Genomic DNA, 16,933 nt, shown 5'->3' with positions numbered 1-16,933 from the left:
CGTGATGACTAAAATAGAAAATGTTAATGAATGTTAACATGAATACATTAGTTAAGATCTGAAATTTCATAGCCATACCTAGTTGCTCTTTAATGTGGTCTTTTATAGCAAAACAATATAGCAGTGGGCCATCTCCCTCCAAAATGATGCAAGAGATTGTGAAACACATCCCGGAGCCAGACATTTATCTTGGTAAGCATTACGTCATTCTGGTTTGGTAAAAGGTGATCTTCTGTTTAAATTCTTTATTTTCAAATAGGGAATACCTTTTAAATAACTGTAGCTAACAAAATGATTCCATAAATCTTCCATTAGCTACAGAGGTCTCAAATATGCAGTTCTGAAAGAAACACGTCATAGCAAAGATGTATTTTCATTTGATACTAGTTTAGTTAAAGAACGTGTGCAGTATCAGATATATTCGAAACTGAAAATACATTTTGTTATGACATTGTTTTTCTTTCAAAACTGCACATTTGAGTGCACACTATATAGTGAATGGAAGTACATGACAGATAAGGTTTTGAAATTATTTTCACATTTTATTTTTTTAAATTCAAAAGCATAGAGCTTGTCCCTCCCTAAATAAGTTTAGTTTGAAACCCCCGATCATGACCCCCTCATCTGTCTATATTCCCAGATGTGTTTGCTATAGGGCTGGGGAGTGTGGACCGAGTCCAGCTGGAGAGTATAATCCCCCAAAAGTATGTGGAAGAAGGGGGGCGCCAGTACACATTCTACCTGCCCAGCTATGACACCCTGAGACTGGTGTACAGCGAGTCCAAGTGGGATGGTGCGTGGAAAGATGAAGTACAATATAATTACGCAAATACATTCTTGACATAGTTATCCTGAACCAATAGTTAAAGTGCAGCAAGCAGGACCAGAGGACACAGTTGGAAATTTAAGTGGACTTAGGACAGAGGATAGTAGACACTTCAGAGGATAGCAGACACTTCAAAGGGTAGGAGACACTTCAGAGAGTAGGAGACACTTCAGAGGGTAGGAGACACTTCTTCACACAGTCATGTTGTTGAGACAGAATCATCTGGGTCCTTGAAGACGTGACAGAGCTTTGAGATCAATCAGCTACTAGGAACTGGAGGGCGAAATGGCCTCCTCGTTTGTAAACATTCTTGTGTTTCTTTGTAAATCAATGTATCAAGAACCCCTTTTCACACTTTTTTGAAGCATGAAGAAGGGCACATTTAAAACCTCCTTGTCATTTTGTATAGATGACGCAGCCTCCTCGAAATGCGGAGTTCGGATGAAAATCCGGCACCGCAGCGTGGGCAGGATATTCGGTGGAGTGAAATCTCTCGAAGCGGACTGGCCCTGGCAGGTTTATGTCGGCAATGAGGTGACACTGGGAATTTACTCATATTTGGGGTGTTTCAATGTTAGCCACTTGCATGTTTGCATATACAGATGAACCCACTTTATCTCATGATTGCCGTGCAGGCATAATTCGTGATATAAACCGAGTTTCACGTTTGCCTATGAAAGCACAGTGTTTTAATGCTGAGCATTTAGTTGTCCTTTACATTTAAACAAATGCATGTAGTTTACTACAGGACAAATACGTTTTGTATCATTAACTGGAACGAAACAGCTTGTGTCATTATCTAAAAAAGGCATGAATTGTCGACTGATGAGAGCTATCAATTAGGCATTGCACTTGGTGTTTTCTTTTTGTGTGCATTTGTATAAGACTGATTATGTTAAGGAAGAAAAACTTGGTGACGTTGCTGTTTTGTAACTGAACTGTATCCTGTTAAGACCGCCCACACAGCACTGGGGTTGGGGTTATCCAACAAAAGGGAGTTTGATTGACAATAGCTATAGTGCTAACTCATATTACTAAACAATAGACAAGATGGACAATCTAGCCTGTGTTACATGTGTCTGTGAAGTAAGAGACACTGGCAACTGATAAGAAACCCTGAACAAATTTGTTTAAAATCAAGAGTTTATTGGATTAAAGCCAATCTGAAACCTCGGAATGAGACTAGGAGTGTTTAATAAAAGTGTGGATCTGTGCAGTTATCTTGTTCACCATGTCGAGTGAGACAGATGGACGTAGCATAAGGGTCCCCATTAAAAGAGGACCCTAAAACCATCATAGCAGCCATACTTACTCACAATTCTTTGCTGTACTTTCTCCACACCCTGTTCATTCAGTGTGCTGGCTCCATCATTTCCAGGAGATGGATTCTCAGTGCGGCTCACTGCTTCAGTCCTGACCTGCCCGCCACTTCCATAACTGTGGGTCTAGGTAAGCAGTACTGTTTCTTTACATAAAGAGCACAGTGCACAGATATTATTACAGTTCAATTATGTAGTCAAATATATTCCATTCAACTCTTCACTATTCTCTTATGTTATTTGTTTTCCAATTCTGTGTTGCTTCTCTTTTTGCCTCATCACATTCTTAAAACTTAAATTAACTGTATAAAGATCAAAGTGTGTTTAATATAACAGCTTTTAAAAAGGTGATTTTCACAACCATTACTGGTGGTTAAGAACGACAGGTCAATTAGACATTAATTATACATCAGCCTAACACTGTCGGAAAGTAAATACATTTGTATAAATGTAAAATGTTAATCTATTTCCTTTGCAATGTTTTTTTTTTAATCTCAATCTCGATGTGGTTGGCTCCAGCGAGAGTGCCTGTGAGAGCCCCGGTCTTTAGTTCTGCTCTTTTTTTGGACCTTAACAAAGAGAGAGTGTAGAAAGAAAAAAAAAATCAGATTTTAAAGGTGGTGCAACAAGTAATAAAGTAAACCTACATTAATTGCAGACACCAGCATATATTAAAATGCAGTAAACAGTTTTGTTTGTGTTAACTATGAGTGACACCCAGTAAGCATCAAGCCTGCCTGTCCCTCAGTTCAGCTGATGCGCTGAGACAGTCTGGAGGACTAGTGTTGAGAAGAAACTGTCAGAAACCTTTTATCTAGGTGAATCACTGTCAGTGCTGCCAGGCGGTTTTCCAGCCAAATTTGACTTGTTTTGAAAGCAACTTGCAAGTAAATATTGTCTTTACTATTGTTTGGCTGTTTCTGTAGGTTTTTTTTCTGTTCCTTTTGATTGTGATGTCAGCAGTGCAGGACTTCTATCACACAATTGGCCTCGTTCACTAAATGTTACGTTAACATATTGAATTAAATACTGCTTTGTAGTTTTCCATATACTTAACGAAAAACAAAAAATGTGACATTTCGAAATCTAACATGAAATACGGTCCTACTATTATTGCTTCCAGTAGACTTTTATGATATCATTTTGTAGTTTCTTTGATTACATGATTATGTTTTTTTTTCTTTTTTCTTATGTCTCAATCTGACATGATATGTCTCATTAAGTTTTAATTAAGTGCCCCAGTGGTGCTGCGCTGATGGAAAAAAAAAAATAACTTTGTTTGATGGAAACATAGCTTGTGTGCATCAGCCCTGGCAGCCCCTCCACTTGCTCTGTGTGCAGGATAGAGGCTAGCTTCTCCTGCATGCTTCCTCTAGCTCAGCTCCTTGCTTCATAGCTTGTGTGCATCAGCCCTGGCAGCCCCTCCACTTGCTCTGTGTGCAGGATAGAGGCTAGCTTCTCCTGCATGCTTCCTCTAGCTCAGCTCCTTGCTTCATAGCTTGTGTGCATCAGCCCTGGCAGCCCCTCCACTTGCTCTGTGTGCAGATAGAGGCTAGCTTCTCCTGCACGCTTCCTCTAGCTCAGCTCCTTGCTTCATAGCTTGTGTGCATCAGCCCTGGCAGCCCCTCCACTTGCTCTGTGTGCAGGATAGAGGCTAGCTTCTCCTGCACGCTTCCTCTAGCTCAGCTCCTTGCTTCATAGCTTGTGTGCATCAGCCCTGGCAGCCCCTCCACTTGCTCTGTGTGCAGGATAGAGGCTAGCTTCTCCTGCATGCTTCCTCTAGCTCAGCTCCTTGCTTCATAGCTTGTGTGCATCAGCCCTGGCAGCCCCTCCATTTGCTGTGTGTGCAGATAGAGGCTAGCTTCTCCTGCATGCTTCCTCTAGCTCAGCTCCTTGCTTCATAGCTTGTGTGCATCAGCCCTGGCAGCCCCTCCACTTGCTCTGTGTGCAGGATAGAGGCTAGCTTCTCCTGCATGCTTCCTCTAGCTCAGCTCCTTGCTTCATAGCTTGTGTGCATCAGCCCTGGCAGCCCCTCCATTTGCTCTGTGTGCAGATAGAGGCTAGCTTCTCCTGCATGCTTCCTCTAGCTCAGCTCCTTGCTTCATAGCTTGTGGGTGTCATTTCCTTAAGGCGCACGCAGATAAGGCATGCGCTATTCTATGCTATTGAGTTCCATAGCGCCAAATAATAACAAAAAACAAAAAAACAAACACCCCCAAACTCAACAAAAAATAAATCCTGAATAATTCAAGCCCTATGTATCACACTCTCCCCTTTGTTCTGGAGCTCAACATCCAGTAAAATGACAAATCACACAAACCTTCACACTTGCATTCAACAAATCCGGCTCAAGAAAATGGTGAAGTGCATACTTCTTACTTTTAAAGATAGTATCTGCCGCCAGTTCTGGACAATGTAATGTTACACTACATTTTGAATAAAAATAAATACATACAAATTCTGGACCGACCGCATTATTATTATTTGTTTATTTAGCAGACGCTTTTATCCAAGGCGACTTACAGAGACTAGGGTGTGTGAACTATGCATCAGCTGCAGAGTCACTTACAACTACGTCTCACCCGAAAGACGGAGCACAAGGAGGTTAAGTGACTTGCTCAGGGTCACACAATGAGTTAGTGGCTGAGGTGGGATTTGAACTGGGGACCTCCTTGTTACAAGCCCTTGTCTTTAACCACTGGACCACACAACCTCCTCATCAGATAAGAAACAGCAGTGCTTGTACTGGAAATTGTGAAAAAACTTAAAAAACAAACAAGCAAAGCAAATAAATAACTAAATTGTTAGAAAAACTCCTGCTACTGCCCAGTTAAGGGCCCCAACCTGAAAAAGGCAGTTGTGCAATACCCAGCATGACCACTAGGTGGACAAAGTACCAAGACAACACCACAGACAAGCCTGGAAAAATAACTTTATATAACATGGAATTCATTGATACAACAAGAGAACAGCAAAAACTACACCGCTTATTTCAGGACACGAGGTGTCACAATATCCCATGAGGCTACCACCTTAACCACAATATACTGTATGCCCCTCCCAGAATCTAAAACATCATGCAAATAATAAATAAATGACCAAATACTTAATAGTGCAATTCTTTGTAATCATTTAGTAATAAATAAATACGTTAATGAACAAAAGAAAAGATGAATTGAAATGCTTAATTCTTAAATAGACACAAACACACTGGCAGGGCCTGTGATACCTGTTTCCCAAACCCCCAGTGTAAGAATGAATAGACCGTCACCACCCCAGAACATTATAAAACCCAAAGCTGAGAGCACTACGAAACAGAGCTTCTCTGTTAGGTTTGGGACTGACTCGGTGCAGCTCTGCTTCAGGCTCCACAGAATCAGCTCCCTGCCTTCGCCTTCGCACGCCGCTCACGATACAGTCTCCTGCACTCCGTCAGCTCCGTCTCAAACTCCCCCCACTCTCTCTCTCACTTAGGTAACCACACCTCTCCCCTTAACACCAATTGTTCAATGAGTAAAACCATTGTGGGAATGCAGCGTATCTATAAAATGTTCAGAGTCCGAGCGCTTGAGTAAAATATACAGGTGCAGTGTCACATATACCAATCTGTATAGAACATGTTGGGACGCAATGTTATTTTTGTAGTTTTACTTCACAGAAAAACAATACCTTCAGTACCTTCTAACTGCTGCACACTCCGGAGTGTGTTATTGCTTCCATATATAACACTATGGTACAGTACTATGGAAACAATACATAACTGGAAATGTATTATTATTATTATTATTATTATTATTATTATTCATTTATTTATTCATCAATCCCCATTGATATTAATGGTACCCTCTACAAACCAGCACTGTGCAGAATTCACCATCGATCCCCATTGATATTAATGGTACCCTCTACAAACCAGCACTGTGCATAATTCACCATCGATCCCCTCTACAAACCAGCACTGTGCAGAATTCACCATCGATCCCCATTAATATTAATGGTACCTTCTACAATCCTATCTATTCTGTAATCCAACATGATTAACTCATGTCTGCCTAAAGTCAATTGGAATGCACAGCCTGGCACCAAGTCATGTGATTTATTTTCTAAATTTATAATCAAGAATGTTGCGTGAATACACACTTGTCTCTCGGGTATGGTACATCTACAGTCAAATCTGTGTATAATGGAGAAAGTTAAATTAAAATGACTGCAATTCTTGAATATACTTGGACAGTAATTCTACTCTATGCACTGTAATAGTTAGCTCTTTTACATTACTTTTTTATTGTATTTTACAGCACCTCCGTAAACCAGGACACTGCTCTGACAATTTTCCAACCCCAGGCATGACAGGGTTACTATGAATGGGTTTTCTATTTTGTAACCCAAGTAATTTAAACCACTCCCTTCTATCTTGTAGGAATGATTAATAAGGATATGTCCTCTGCGAAAACAATAGGGGTGAAACAGCTCATTCTTCACCCTCAGTATAACAAAGACTATGATTATGACATGGCCTTGTTGGAGCTGGCCCAGGAGATCTCCTACAGCGACACAGTAAGGTATGTCTTGCCACCATATCAAAATTACAGTTTTCGATTATTGAAACATTTTAATTCAAAGATTATTGAAATGTACTAATCTACTTTATGTTATTTAAATGAGTTCACATCTTTTTTTTTTTGCATTACATATGGCAGTAAAAATGTATTTTTATTTCTTAGCAGACATCCTTATCCAGGGCGACTTACAATTGTTAGAAGATATCACATTATTTTTACATACAATTACCCATTTATACAGTTGGGTTTTTACTGGAGCAATCTAGGTAAAGTACCTTGCTCAAGGGTACAGCAGCAGTGTCCCCCACCTGGGATTGAACCCACAACCCTCCAGTCAAGAGTCCAGAGCCCTAACCACTACTCCACACTGCTCGATTATTGAATTCTTTTAATTCTAAGATTATTGAAATGTTGATTCTACTTTATGTATTCAAATGAGTGCACTTTCTTTTTTGCATTACATATGAAAGTAAACATTTATTTTTATTTGAATACAACACATGTTTATTTTGGTAAGGCTCAACTGGTTTCAGATCATTTCCTATGCATTAATGTTACCACGTAAAAAAACTCCCTCTGTTTTAAAGTATTTTAAATGATCTCATGTATTTAGTTAGGAGTATATTAAGCTACTGTTTAATATTTCCAGATGTGAAAGTGAATGATTGACAATTCAGGCCATACACATAGCCGCACCATCTTCAACTGGTTCGCCTTTTTCATTAATAAATAAATAAATAAATAAATAAATAAATAAATAATAATAATCCCAAATTGAGCTTGCCGTGTTTTTAATGTAGCTGCCAGTTCAGTTACTTCATCCTGTGTGAACTGTGTCAGGGGAAGTGCTGCCTTTGGGACACAGTCACTCTCCACTGCAGGTTAACCCCCTCTGTTATTTTTAATCTCATTCTCGGACATGCTTGCTACTTCAAAGCGGACCACTACCTAAAATCCTTTGCTTTGGTTGCATAGTAATAAAACCACAAAATGGCAGATTAAATGGCATTTAACTCTACTTCAATTGAAATCACACAAGATCTTACAAAGAGTGCTGTTAATGGCAATGTGATGGCAATGTGACAAAAAACAATTTGTGATGTGAGCACCATCTTTAAACAACTTCCGTCTTCAGAGTGTTTTTTTTAGCAGTGTGAGGATGATGATGTTTAAAGCAATTATATGGGGCAAGTCTCGAAACCCACTGCTACTCACAGGCGTCAAGTTTAAGCTTTGTTAGTAAGTCAGAGGGTTATTGTCGGTCCATATTGTGAAAGTTCTGCCCCTCAACAATGACTCAATTTGTCGCATACTAACCATTTCAAGGCAAGAAACTCAAGGCGGTGTGCAGGATATCTGGTCTGAGCCCTATTTTAAAGATTTACTACTGGCCTAGCCTTCTGTTCTCCCTCTGCTATTTGGCTCATAAGAGGAGGCATCAACTAACAGAATGAAAGGCTTCTCAAAATCTGGATGAGCCAAAACTACAGTTTGCAAGAGAGCCTCTTTTAAACTGAAGAAAGCCTGTTGGCACTCCACACTCCAATCTCCAGGACTCCACTTCTTAAGTCTGGTTCTTTTGGAACGACGCTGCAAACCTTGTTCAGAAGTCAACAGTGATCTAGCTTTTGTGGAGAACCCCTCAATAAAATTATTGTAATAATTAAACATTCCTAGCACAGACCTGATTTTCTTAGACGAAGGTGTGCGGCCATCTTCCACCATTAAGTCCTTCTCAGTAAGATTAGCTATGACTGCTACCTTGTCTGGGTTGGTGGCCACGCCCTCTTCAGCAACCACATGCCCTAAAAGTTTTAGCTGCTGTCGCATAAAGTAGCATTTCTTTGGAGCCAACTTGAGGCCATGGTTCTGAAGACAGCTAAACACCATTTCCAACCTCCTGAAGAGCTATTTATTCACTGGGTGTGAATACCAGCAGATCATCAAGGTAACATAACAAGCTGGTGTAGTTCTGGTCACCAAAGATAGAGGCCATTATTCTCATGAAAGACCCTGGAGAATTACACAGGCCCTGTGGCATTCGGTTGTACAGTATAGCCTAGCTATAACGCCCTTCATTATAATGAACCTTGGCTATAACGAACCTGGCCCCTGGATACCAAATAATAATAATAAAAAAACATAATATAAACACACACTGTCAACATCCTGGTCTGTACGCACGGGATGCCACCTCCGCAATGAAGTCAACTCTTTTGTCTTAATAAAAAGCACACACTGTGTGACACTGCCTCCAAAACGAAAATCATTTTCAGTATGCCAAAGATAGCTTCAGGATTTGTTTGCAAATCTACATTGTTATTTCTGATTGCAATTTTCACATCTTTAGCTTTGCCCATAGTTTTTTTTTCCATAAATGAGTGCACTTTCACATCAAAACCTTTTTTCAGCAGATAGTTTTGCATTATTACTTATCACTCATAAACATTACATTTATCAGTTCCATCACCACAGAACATTGGTGGTTCCTTCACATCAGATTTCACAACCAGGTTAACATTAGACAAATCAAGTGTTTGTGACTTAGCATGGCCAACACTACCGCTGTTTTCATTTGAACTGCCATAGTTAGGAGCATGTGAGCTGACATACTTTGGAGACTTCACATCTTCAATGAATCTATTGTTAACTAACTGGAAAGCAATTGCAACACCAATGTGTTGCCCCAACTGCACAATTATTTGTGATAACAACTCCCCAGAAACTCCCTGGCCCCCCATTTCACTAGTCGGACTCTAGTGAATTAGATGTGAAGAAGGGTGGAGAAGACTGTTTATCATCCTTAATATCTGCCATTTTAAACCCTAAAGTGCACAATTCACCTGATGATGCAGCAGTGTTAATGTCTGGGATAGTAAATGTTACCTCCTTCTTAACTTCCTCTAGTGGAGTCTGCATTGGCGGTATAATCCACTCGCTACCCATTCCTACAGTATTTCAATCAGTAGCAGCTAAAGGGCTGGACTCATTTCTTGCCCCGGCGTGCCATTGTACTATCATTAAAAAAAATTACACTAACTGAAAAAAACAACAACACAGATAGCAACATGCAATCTCTCACTAATTACTAGCCGCTAGCTTTACGAATCACAAGACACATTCAGTTTCTAATTGAAATATCCTTATTAATGTGGCGTTATTTGTGCATAATTAGACCTCACTGGTACCCGTCTGCAGTATTTCATGCTCTGAATCCGAAGTCTGTCCCATGGCTATTGGCTGAGCTGATCTTGCATGCAGGTCATAGCATGTCTTTTCTGTAGCCTACTCTGCGATGAACTTTTTTTTTTTTTTTTTTTTAGCTGCGTGTGTGTTACCCCTTCTCGCACTGCAGGCCCCATACAAAGCAGACTGGAGACGGATTTCTTGGTTCAGGTCTCTTGTTTTATTGGTCTGACACAATCAGCTTTGGTATCTGAAAATAGCAAGCCCGGAGTCATTAAAATAAACAGCATTAATTACAAAATAGTATATTTGAGAATTACAGTACACCCTCGCTATAACGAACCTGTTGCGGTCCAAGCCTTTTGTTCATTATATCAAGGGGTTTGTTATAGTGAAAGGACAGTAAAAATGAACGACAAACTGCTAGAGTAAGTTAATGAGATGAGATTGTGAATAAAAGTAGAATTACATGTACCTGTTCTTTTCATTTATGTAGTATTCTGCCTTTGCTTTATCCTATTCATTTAAGAATTAAAACACAGTACAAAAAGCAAAAATCCTAAATTTAAGCTTTTATTCAAAATCAATCTGACCCGAATCGTTAATCCAACATGCAAGTATCCCAAACATCCATGACTAGAAGATACCTGTTTGCGACTGCAAAGTATGAACTGAGGGTATAACAACAAGAATAGAAAATAAACAAAACAACTGTAAATTTGTCAAATAAGAAGCTAGTGTCCTAGCACTACAACCACAGTTTTTAATTTGTATTTATTTTTTTCCCTCCCCAACATGCATGAAGTCTGATATCGCACAGCAGTACATCAAGTCACAAAGTCCTTGAACTTAGAGCTTGTCTTGCTCACCCTCCCTGAGCACATAATCACGAAGGGCTGTTGATCCTGGGGACTGTCTTGGCGAGCATCCACATGGTGCGAAACACTTAGCAATCCTTCTGTCTGCATGTTTGCCTTGGAGGGTGCAGTGTTGGTCACAGGCTGAGATGTCATCTGCTTTGTCACGGAAGACGCAGACTATGGACTTGTTGCTTCCACTGGGGCAGCACTGGGTCGGTAGGTCTCCGGCACAAGTAACAGGTGATGCCTGTTCCTCACATAGGTTTTGCCATCCACGTCAGCGTAGTAGCTGTTGGGTTGTGGTGCTCAGCTAGTTTGTCATAACCTCTTGCTGTTTGCATTCTGATCACTTGGCCTGGTTTCAATGAGTTTCCGAGCATTGCGGTCGTAGTATTCTTCACCTCCGTCTCTTCTTTGCAAGAGCATCTTTCACGTGGGTTTCCACTTTTGGTCGCAGCAAGCTTTTGACCACAGGAATCATGGTTCTAGTGCGTCTGGAAAACATCCTCTGTGCTGGTGAGGGTAGACCTTCTCTAGGCAGGTTGTACAGGTTAAGCAAAGCAGCATAGATGTCTGATCCGTCACGCAAGCATTTTTCAAGGAGATGTTTAGCAGAGCGCACTGCCCGCTCTGCCAAACCATTTGATTGCGGGTACAGAGAGCTACTTGTGACATGTTCAAAGTCCCACGTGTGCGCAAATTCCCTGAATTCTCTGCTCGTGAACTGCCTAGTATTGTCTGTCATCAGCTGTTGTGCAATCTCATGCACAGCGAAATACCTCTTAAGTTTCCCGATCACTGTTGTACTTTTCATGTCTGGTAAGTAGTCAATTTCAATCCATCCCTAGAACGAAGGGGGGTGGAGGTGAGGGGAGGGGGGTGGAGGTGAGGGGAGAGGGAGTTAACTGTGATTAACTGACAGCTGTACTGGAGAGATTTGCTTCATTTATTAGGATTATTGTATTGTTACGTCTTTAGATGTGCTCAGAGATTTGGGGGGAGTGTTCTGATCAGCTGAGACACTGTGTTTTTCCCAGGCGAGTCTGCCTCCCCTGTACACAAGATGTTCAAAACCTGATCCCATCGCCGGTAGGAGTCTGGCAAGACACATGTAGCTATCAAGGTATTCTTTTGCCTTCCCTTATAAAAGTGTCCCATACTAAAAGCATAGCAAAGGGTAAGAAAGCATTGTAAAGCCCATTGTAAGCATTGTAAAGCCCAGATAGGTATGGTAAAGTATATTAAACATGACGAACCAAGCTAAACTATGATGAATGTATTGTATAACCATGAGAAAGCATGTGCAAACTCCTGTGAACTCAGGAGCTGCTTTTCACTTCCAGTTGCTGGCCTGATCAGCAAGACAAAAGGAAATCTGATTCAAAGTGACAGATCAAAGCACCTCAAGACAGACTTATAAGAGCCAGTATGAGAGTAATTGCAATGAGAGAGGCTGATTGTACTGTACACAGTTTGCTTTAAAACTAGTCAATGTTTATGCTTTCTTTTTACAGAAAATAAAATGACGAACGCTGGATATTATGACAGTGGAAGAGATTTGAGTGGCTATGTAGCTGGGTGGGGCCTGTCCAGACAGAGTAATATACCTAGCTATGAATTATTATATGCAAATGTCAGCATCTATGTGAGTTTAACATTATTTCTTTTTCCCCATATGCTTAATATGGTTATGTATTGATTTCAATTAAAAGTCAAGTCATTTTTTAAAAATATGTTGCTATGCTAGGCACTATATTAAAGAAACACATTACCTTTGCTGTATATCATATTGTCCACATTGCAGTGATATATTTGTTATAATTAAGACCTTGATGTTGAAATTGCTGTCAGCAACCATACAGTGTGGGAAAGCAATTAGAAAAGCAAATGCTTGGGTATACAGCCAAAAGTGTAGAGTACAAATCAAAGTATGATGAGGTTGTATAATGCACTGGTGGGACCACACTTAGGGCCTCATGCACTAAACGGCGGTAAGTTACCTGAAATACTGCGTGGCAAGGGAAACCCACACTGCGCGCAAAAAGGAAGGCGTGTGCGCTCTCTTCAATAATCTATTAATATGCACGAATAAAGCGAGCTAAATTAATCATTTGCAAGCTGTCACTGCGCGGTGTATTCTGCATGCAGAATTCTGAAAGGTTTTTACACACAGTTTATTATAGTAGCTTATAATAAATGCAGTCATCATAAACTGACTTTTTAGTGCAAAATGTACATGGGAAAAACAAATAGCCTACGGAATGCTCTACGAGTTATGAAATGCTGTTTGTTTTTTGAAAAAAAAAAAAGAACTGGTTCTTTTTTCGTTTTTCAGCTCTTGAATATAGGCTAGGGAAAACAAACAAGGAACCCATTTGTTTTTCCGTTTTCTTTATTCAGCTTTTGAGTAACCTAAAATGAACAATGAAACAGTAAACTTTTCATTATTCAAAAAACTATTTGTTTATTTTCTTAGCAGACGCGCCTTAACCAGAGCGACTTACTGGAGTTGTTACTAAATATTCCATTAAAAAATACAGTAAATTCAGTAGCGATTAAGAACATATTCAAATAATAGCATACAATACAGATCGATTTGAATTAAGAAGGCAACTTTAAGGCATATAAAGGCAAATATGTTCTTGTCTCTTTCTAGGTATTAGCTCCTCCTTGGTGCGACCCTCTCGCTCTCCTGCACACTTAGACATTTACGCTCTTTGGTAAAAAAAACAAAAAATACAAAACAAAACAAAACAACAAAAAACAAACAAACAAAAAAAACAACAGGCGGTCCCAACCCCTCCGAACAGTAGAGATTAAATCCATATTGTTAACATGAAGTAATACTTTCTTCTTGGTTATTTGCAAATCCAAATTGAATTTAAAATAACAGTATTATGACATGTATCCCGAAATTGTGTTTCAAAGTGCCAATTGTCTGCTTTTGTCAGGCGATATTTTTTAAAATTAACGTTACATGCAACATAATTATGTAACTAAATCCAGTAGGTTTACAGCGTGGAAAAACGTGTTCTGTAGGCTAATATCAACTTTCCTAAACGTGTACTTATATTAGGGCGATCTCTAAAATATGGTTGGATGGATTGGCAGTTAGGGTGTTTCTATGGTCCCTGCTTCTGCGATACAGTATCACCAGTGGTCTGCCTTATTTACTGAATATTGTCAAAGTATACACTGCCTGGTTTTCAAACACAGTGTTTTTAACACGTGTTGAGGACCTACAAATGTTAGTACTCTTTAGTGAATAAAGGCTTGCAAATCAAATACCTCCCTCGCGGCATTTTTTATTTAATGTGCATACATTTCCATCATTAATTATATTTAAATGACTCGACACAGTACTTTTTCCAGGCATTGTTTACCACACGTTAGGTTACTTTTCACTGCTTAGTGAATACAGCAGGTGTACAAAGCACACGTAAAGAGGCTTACTGCGTGGTAAACACATTATCGCTGTTTAGTGCATGGAATACTGAGTCCAATTCTGGTCACCACAGTAGCAAAGAGACAAGGAGCAAGTAGGGAATTACTGCAGGGGACAATACAGCACTAGCCAAACTATTCTGGTTTCTGTTCTCAGCCCCGCGCTCAGTGCCCTAAAACCACACACACGCTCACCGAACGAATGTTCTGTGCCAGAGGAGAAAACAGTGATTCCTGTAAAGGTCAGTGGATCTGCTCACACACTCTGAAACTCTCAACCATTGTTTTATTCTGATAATTAGCAACTGCAAACTAGGTGTAGAACGACTACTAATTTGAATAGTTAAGGTAAAAATAATCAAATAAGTCTCCTAGTCGTCACTTTAAAAACAATATTAATAAGTGTAAAAACAAAATAAACACGTGAATGTAGTGTTTCAGAAGACTTTGCTGTTTGTGCACTATATTTTAAAATTTAACATATAACATATTAAAATATTAATAAATAGTTTTAAAAAAAAAAATCTAAAAGACACTTAAGAAATTAAATCACAATCCTTTCGACTGGAAGTCTTTCTCTGAAGACATTGAGAAAGACTTTTAGTCAAAATGTTTGTCATTGAACAGACAGACACCCCTAATCCCCAGAATATGATATTCTCAATAACTTTTCATTAAGGGCTGGTGATCAGATAAACCACAAGAGTGAAGGCTTGGGATAAGTCAATATATTTAAAAGGATCTTACATTCTGTCTTCCATCTGCTGGGATTTCTATAATGTTTTTGTTTTCAATCTAGGTGACTCTGGGGGGGCGTTTGTGATGAAGAGAAAGGATCAATGGATTCAGGTAGATTTCTGAAATATGAACCTGCTTTAGATTCACTCTTCTGTTTTATATCATGTATAGTTGAAACTCACTCATTTTAAGTTACAAATGTGGCCTTGAGCAAGCAGTCTGTATTTTATATTGTAATTGATAGCAAAGCACACATATTTTCAAAGATAAGAGGCAGCACAGTTTTGATAAAAAGCAGCAATACTGGTTCAATGAACTGGGTGTACAGTAAAAAAATGGGATCATATTGGTGACCGTCTCTGAAACTTATACTGTGTGCCAAATGAGCGCAAGCACTTTGCTCTTAAAGGAACTGCAGCTAACAAAATCATTCCGTTCATCTTACCTATCAGTGACACAGCTCTCAATGTGCAGTATTGAAACACACGTTTCAGCAGACATATATTTTCATTTGAAAACATGAAGTCCGGTACCACTTTAAAAGCATGTTTCAATTTTCTCTGCCTTCACTTCCTGGGTCATATTACTGGCTGAAAGCATATCAGTCAATGGGGGAAGCAGCTGGTTGGTTATTGACCGGAAAGAAGCTGTTGAAGGGTTGGGGAGGTATATTATATAATGAATGGAACTGCACACCTGGTAGGATTTGTGGAATTATTTTTTTTTAGCTACAATCATTTGAATGGAACTTTTAAAGAGATCATTCACACTTTATCAATTGGGAGTCCATATCACCCATCAAGTTTGTCCATCAAAACTCAACATTGAAACTACTTAGTCAAAATGTTTGTCATTGAACTTACTCTGTTTATTTTAGTATGTCTGTATTTAAAATATAACCTCATGGAATATTTCTTTCCCAGATTGGCATTGTCAGCTATGGGAAGGATCTGGTCTGCGGAAAAAACAACTTCATGGGTTACTATAGCAACGTCCCAAGTATGATGTCCTTCATTCGTACTCATGTCACAGACCTGCAGTATGAATAGCTCCTGCGACTCCATGAAGCAAGCCCTCTGTCTGCAGACCCAGGGACAGTAGCCTTTAGAAATGTGTATTACCTATAAGTATGTTGCTTTGTTTTTTAAATACATGATTTTTAAGCAGAGTTATTCTTTTGTTTCGATAAATATGCAGCAGGGGAGTGTGGGGGTCCCCAAGAGTCTCCTCTGGTAGAGGCACAGCTGCATGGTGTATAGGGTGAGTCACACAGTCAGGCAGCACAGCGGTCCTTGAGGGTCTCCCCTAGTAAAGGTACGGCCGCGTGGTGTGCAGGGTGAGTCACACAGTCAGGCAGCGCAGGGGTCCCTGAGGGTCTCCCCTAGTAAAGGTACGGCCATGTGGTGTGCAGGGTGAGTCACACAGTCAGGCAGCGCAGGGGTCCCTGAGTGGTAGATTGCCGACATACACTCTCAAGGTCCTGGGTGCAAAGAGGCAATTGGCTTGGGCCAGTACTGATGCTGCATAAATACTGTTTGAATACAGCTTAGTATCCTCACCAAAGAGGGAGAGGATAGGAATCTGTTCTGAGGGATAAAGACATGCAGGGATAGGGCAAATTAAAAAGTTACATTTAAAAGACACTTTGTTTGCCAACTTGTTCATTTTCTGTGTCATCATATCTGGTGACTTTTTCAAACTAAAGAAGTTTAAAGCACCCCTGTGACCTCAATAAAGCTCTTAGAATCATGTCTAACCCCCAAGTCCATCTAGCAGTATAGCCATTAACCTGTTCCCGGCAACACTGTGCCCCTAGTGGATGTAACCTGTAACCTGTAACCTGCCCCTTTTATCCACCAGATGTTTTAAGGGGCAGGTTACAAGTTCTGAGAAGGTGGTTGTAGTCTAAACATTATCATTGCATTTATTTCATTTTAGCACTTCAAAATGTTCTTTTATTTTACTTCATAAGTCATAGATTTGGAAAAACACTCTTTC

The 16,933-nt window shown here is 39.8% G+C and overlaps 1 protein-coding gene across 6 annotated transcripts in view; it reads left to right on the top strand.

Annotated features, from left to right (window-relative positions):
- Positions 1 to 16,103, top strand: part of LOC117430318 (DNA repair protein RAD51 homolog 4-like) — a 45,505-nt gene extending 29,402 nt beyond the window's left edge. For 3 of the 6 annotated variants that reach the window (XM_059001303.1, XM_059001304.1, XM_059001307.1), the window contains 10 exons: positions 109 to 192; positions 641 to 793; positions 1,236 to 1,360; positions 2,182 to 2,275; positions 6,566 to 6,707; positions 11,791 to 11,876; positions 12,268 to 12,398; positions 14,355 to 14,439; positions 14,997 to 15,046; positions 15,859 to 16,103. In XM_059001303.1, coding sequence (XP_058857286.1) covers positions 109 to 192; positions 641 to 793; positions 1,236 to 1,360; positions 2,182 to 2,275; positions 6,566 to 6,707; positions 11,791 to 11,876; positions 12,268 to 12,398; positions 14,355 to 14,439; positions 14,997 to 15,046; positions 15,859 to 15,984 — 1,076 coding nt within the window. In that variant the 3' untranslated portion in view covers positions 15,985 to 16,103. Of the gene's footprint in view, positions 1 to 108; positions 193 to 640; positions 794 to 1,235; positions 1,361 to 2,181; positions 2,276 to 6,565; positions 6,708 to 11,731; positions 11,877 to 12,267; positions 12,399 to 14,354; positions 14,440 to 14,996; positions 15,047 to 15,858 lie in introns of those variants that run through there. The other 3 variants (XR_009308965.1, XM_059001306.1, XM_059001305.1) reach the window with 3 other exon arrangements.
- Positions 16,104 to 16,933: the final 830 nt, after the last annotated feature.

Source organism: Acipenser ruthenus, chromosome 26 (genome assembly GCF_902713425.1).
Source record: "Acipenser ruthenus chromosome 26, fAciRut3.2 maternal haplotype, whole genome shotgun sequence".
NCBI classification, from domain to species: Eukaryota; Metazoa; Chordata; class Actinopteri; order Acipenseriformes; family Acipenseridae; genus Acipenser; species Acipenser ruthenus.
The sequence above is the reverse complement of the archived record's forward strand: the minus strand, read 5'-3'. Positions and strand labels throughout refer to the sequence as shown.